The 4,138-nt window shown below is 35.1% G+C and overlaps 1 protein-coding gene across 3 annotated transcripts in view; it reads right to left on the reverse strand.

Moving 5' to 3' along the window:
* The window catches only part of Gpbp1 (GC-rich promoter binding protein 1), a 69,653-nt gene that overhangs the window by 3,722 nt on the left and 61,793 nt on the right, over positions 1 to 4,138 (reverse strand). For all 3 annotated transcript variants that reach the window (XM_005356792.3, XM_005356791.3, XM_013349791.2), the window contains one exon: positions 2,154 to 2,256. In XM_005356792.3, the coding sequence (XP_005356849.1) occupies positions 2,154 to 2,256 (103 nt within the window). The remainder of the gene's footprint in view (positions 1 to 2,153; positions 2,257 to 4,138) is intronic.

Below are 4,138 nucleotides of genomic sequence, written 5' to 3' on the forward strand. Positions count from 1 at the left end.
CACACACACACACACAGAAGAATTGATCTAGGGAAGAGGGAGGAGAAACTGCAGCAGGCATGTAATGTGCAGTAATGTATTAGAGAAGGGGTGTGTGTGTACACAAAGATGAAAGGGAGTGGGGGATGTCTCAGTGATATAATACGTGCATTAACATGGGTTGGCCATAGATATGATTGATCTCCAGCATGAAGTGAAAAGAGTGAGCACAAAGGATTTGAACAGATATTTACCCCAAAGAAGTTATACAAACAGCTAATAAGCCTATAAAAAGATGATCAAACTTCACTGCAGTGGACTGAATAAAACCCATATGCTCATAAAAGCCTATACTATACCATTCCCAGTTCTTTCTCCATTCCTCTCCTCCCCCACCCTCTTCCGGCCTCCTACTTTAGGATTTAAGCTCGACAGTTTTGATGCAGACAATTCCCCACCACCATGGACTCTAACCCCCTGAAACTCTCCCTTGTATGAATGCTCTTGGTCATGGTGTCTTATCACAGCAATAGAAAAGTAACTCAGATACTAATCAGGGAAATGCAAATCAAAACCACTGAATTATCAACTTATACTATATACTTTAAAGAGATAAGTCATAGAAATATAATGAGATCAGCACTTGTGATAAACTTTTTTTAAGTTGCACTCCATAAATACTTCTGATTTGTCTATTTCCACACCTTTCAACTTGTATCTATTACATATCAAGGTGCTGTCAATTTCATACTTTGTTTCAAAGTTTCAAAGATACTCACAAGCCCTGAATAGTATCTACTATGCTATTCATGTTTTACAGAGGAAGAATTGGGGGCATACACCCAAAAGATGCTCTGTCATACCACAAGGACACTTGCTCAACCACATAAAAAACTTTTTCTTTTAAACATTTATTCAGTTTGTGCAAGATTTGTTTTTATGTGGTATGTTGCCTGCATGTTAGTCTGTGTAAGGGTGCCAAATCCCCTGGAACTGGAGTTACAGTTTCTAGCTGCCATATGGGTGCTGGGAATTGAACCCAGGTCCTCTGGAAAAGCAGTCAGTGCTCTTAACTGCTGAGTCATCTCCAGTGCTGCATCATGTGGATTTCCAGGATCAAAGTCAGATTGTCAGATTTGGTGTTAAATGCATTGAACTGCTGAGCTATCGTCACCTGGTCCCAACATTTCCTTCAGTAGCAATTCTACTGAAGACACACACAGACACACACATTGAAATCAAGAACGTCTACACATTATAATACAGCATTATTCATAGTAGCCAGAAGGTAAAAGCAATCCAAGTGTCTACTAACAGATCAACAATATACGAATACATGCAAATAGTGGAATATTACTCAGCCTTATCCCAAAAAGTGCTACATATACAAACCTTGAGGTTATAATGCCAGAAGAAATAAGACAAATAGTATATGATTATATGTACATGAGGCATGGAAAACTACCATGTTCATACAAACAGAAAGCAGAAGAGTAGTTTCAGGACTAAAAAACAGAAAATTATCACTTAGTGCTACTGAGTTAATGTTTGGGAACACACACAGAGAGAATAAAAAAAATGAAGGCAGATAGTGGTAAAGGCTATCAAACAATATGAATGCATTTAAGCCACTGTGCTGAATGTGGAGGTAGGATAGAGGGTTAAATTAGTAAATTATGTGGTAATTTTTAAGAAAATTTTAGAAATACAATGAGGAAAATACTAGATTCATTTTAACCATAATATTTTTATATCTATAACAGATTTAGAAAAATAACTTTTTGATGCTCTATATCAAATTTTCCTAATACTTTTTCAGAAAGGAATGTATATAGACCTAAAATAAGAAGGTTTAGAGTATTAATTATTCTTGTTGGAAAGGATCAAAGGCAAAGTTAATTAAAACTTGTCACCCATGTCAAATCAAGAACCAAATTAAAGATCTAGATAACAAAATATTATAAGCATTTTATTTACCTAGACACTGTACACACAATAAGTCACTGCAGACTTGTCTGAAGGGGAATTCTGGCCTGTGGTATGATGGTTAGTAAACTCCTAAACAAATAAAACTAGTAGGACTCCCCTATCACCAGGGTTCACCTGTAATTTGGCTGTTCTACTCAAGGAAGGGCTGTTTTAAGAGTGAATCTAAAAGGTTTAGGTTTCCTTACCTGTTCACTAATAACTTGGAATTCTCTCATTTCATCCTCAGTTAAGGGAGCACATGTTTCATCATTTTCACTGTCTTCCTGCCAGCCCATCTCCTTTAATAATCTGAAAAGGAGGAAAGTAAGTTTAGAGCTTCACCTGGGTAATGCAACTTAAACTTTGTACAAGAAAACATAATCCATAGTCTGATTACATAGTCCCTAAAATATAAAAGGACTTCTGAGTTTATTTTCTTAAAAATGAGTTATTAACCAAGTAGACTATATTTGATAGTAAGTAAAAATAAACTGCCTGGTGAGGTGATATTTTATTTGTATCTTAATAAACAAAGCTTACCTTAAGGTCAGAGTGCAAAGTTTAGCCACTAAAGGCGAGGCACACAACTTTAATCCCAAAACTCTAGAGACAGAGGTAGACAGACCTCTGTGAGTTCAAGACTACCCTGGGCTACACAAGATGGAATCAGATCCAGGAGGTGGTAGCACGCAACTCTAATCCCAGTATTTGGGAGTCACACACCTTTAATACCAGCACTGAGGAGGTAAGGACAGGAGTGATATGGCAGGGAGGAGAGAGGAACATAAAGAGGAAGAGTGTGGATCTGAGGATCACCCTTTAGTCTGAGATTTGGTAGAGGTAAAAGGTCGCCCCCCACCCTCATTAGTGGCTTACTGCTCTGCTTCTCTGATCTTCAATTTTAACCCTTTATCTGTCTCTGGGATTTTATTATTTGTGTTACAGCCTGATTACTTAATCTTCAGGGTCAAAGTTCTCTATGCTGGAAACTTGCAATAGAAGAGTCAAAAATAAAAACTGGCAAATCCTTGTATTAAAAGAGTAGTAATAATGTCACTTTTGCTTTTTCTTCAATACCACGATCCAACATAGTTTCAACTGCTCATTAGCTGTACTTGGAAAGGAAAGGCTGCAGAAGCTTCCCTATCTTAAATTTTACAATTTATTCTTCTAATGTCTTGGATATATGGCATTTACTATCCTCAGTGCACAATTCAATCTGAAAAGAGGCATAGTGCATAGTTCGACAATAACAGAAAAAGATTTTTCAGAGTTCTCAACCTAAAATCATATAATGAGAAATTATTAATAACAGTTTATTTACTCTTTCCAATTAAAAAAGACTTCCATTTTTAGGAAAACAGAGCTAAGAAAAGATTTACAGAGAAACCATTTTGATTTGTTGGACAAGCACATAAAAAGTAATAACTTTTAAGTTTCTGTGTTTTTTTAAGGCCACTTATTTTGTAATAAACATTTTTGAAATTGTACTCCTTAAATATTTCTGTTATTTCTATTTGTACATCTTTCAACTTGTGTCATTGATTTCAGAAAATTTTTTCAAAGTCTCAAAGGATATATTAGTACTCAAGAGATTTAAATAGTATCTAACATGCTATTCATATTTTACAGAGGAAGAATTAGGGTCATTTAAGTAAAACAATTTGCTTACTCTACAGCAAAAAAAAAAAAAAAAAGAATTTCAGTATTCTGCCATCAGAATTAGGATGTTACACGCTCAACTGTTGCCTCAAGACCAACAAAGTCGAGTCGGCATTATTTCTTTGATGCCTATTCACTGGCTTTTCTGATACAGTCTTGATTACAAGGTAGATGGCTGCCCTTAGAAATGGGATTTCTACTTCAATCATTCAATATCACCTAATTCAAATGTTATAAACTAAGACTAATAGAATTGACTGTGTTTGCTATGACCATTTTTCCTATTTATAAGAACTGACAAAACAGTTGTGATGTTCAATCAACAACACTAAAAGAAAATGGAGAAGGGAACCAATATTCTTAACTCTGCAGCTGATCAAAAGAATTATCTTTAGTAACTATTGTTCATTACTGATAAATGCATCCACTATAAGGGTATATGTTCTTATGAATTATAACGAAAGTCAATATTAAAGGTATGAAATCTTTTTTCACATATGATATCGCATATTCTTAAATTAAAAGTAAA

This window comes from Microtus ochrogaster, chromosome 19 (genome assembly GCF_000317375.1).
Source record: "Microtus ochrogaster isolate Prairie Vole_2 chromosome 19, MicOch1.0, whole genome shotgun sequence".
Taxonomy (NCBI): domain Eukaryota; kingdom Metazoa; phylum Chordata; class Mammalia; order Rodentia; family Cricetidae; genus Microtus; species Microtus ochrogaster.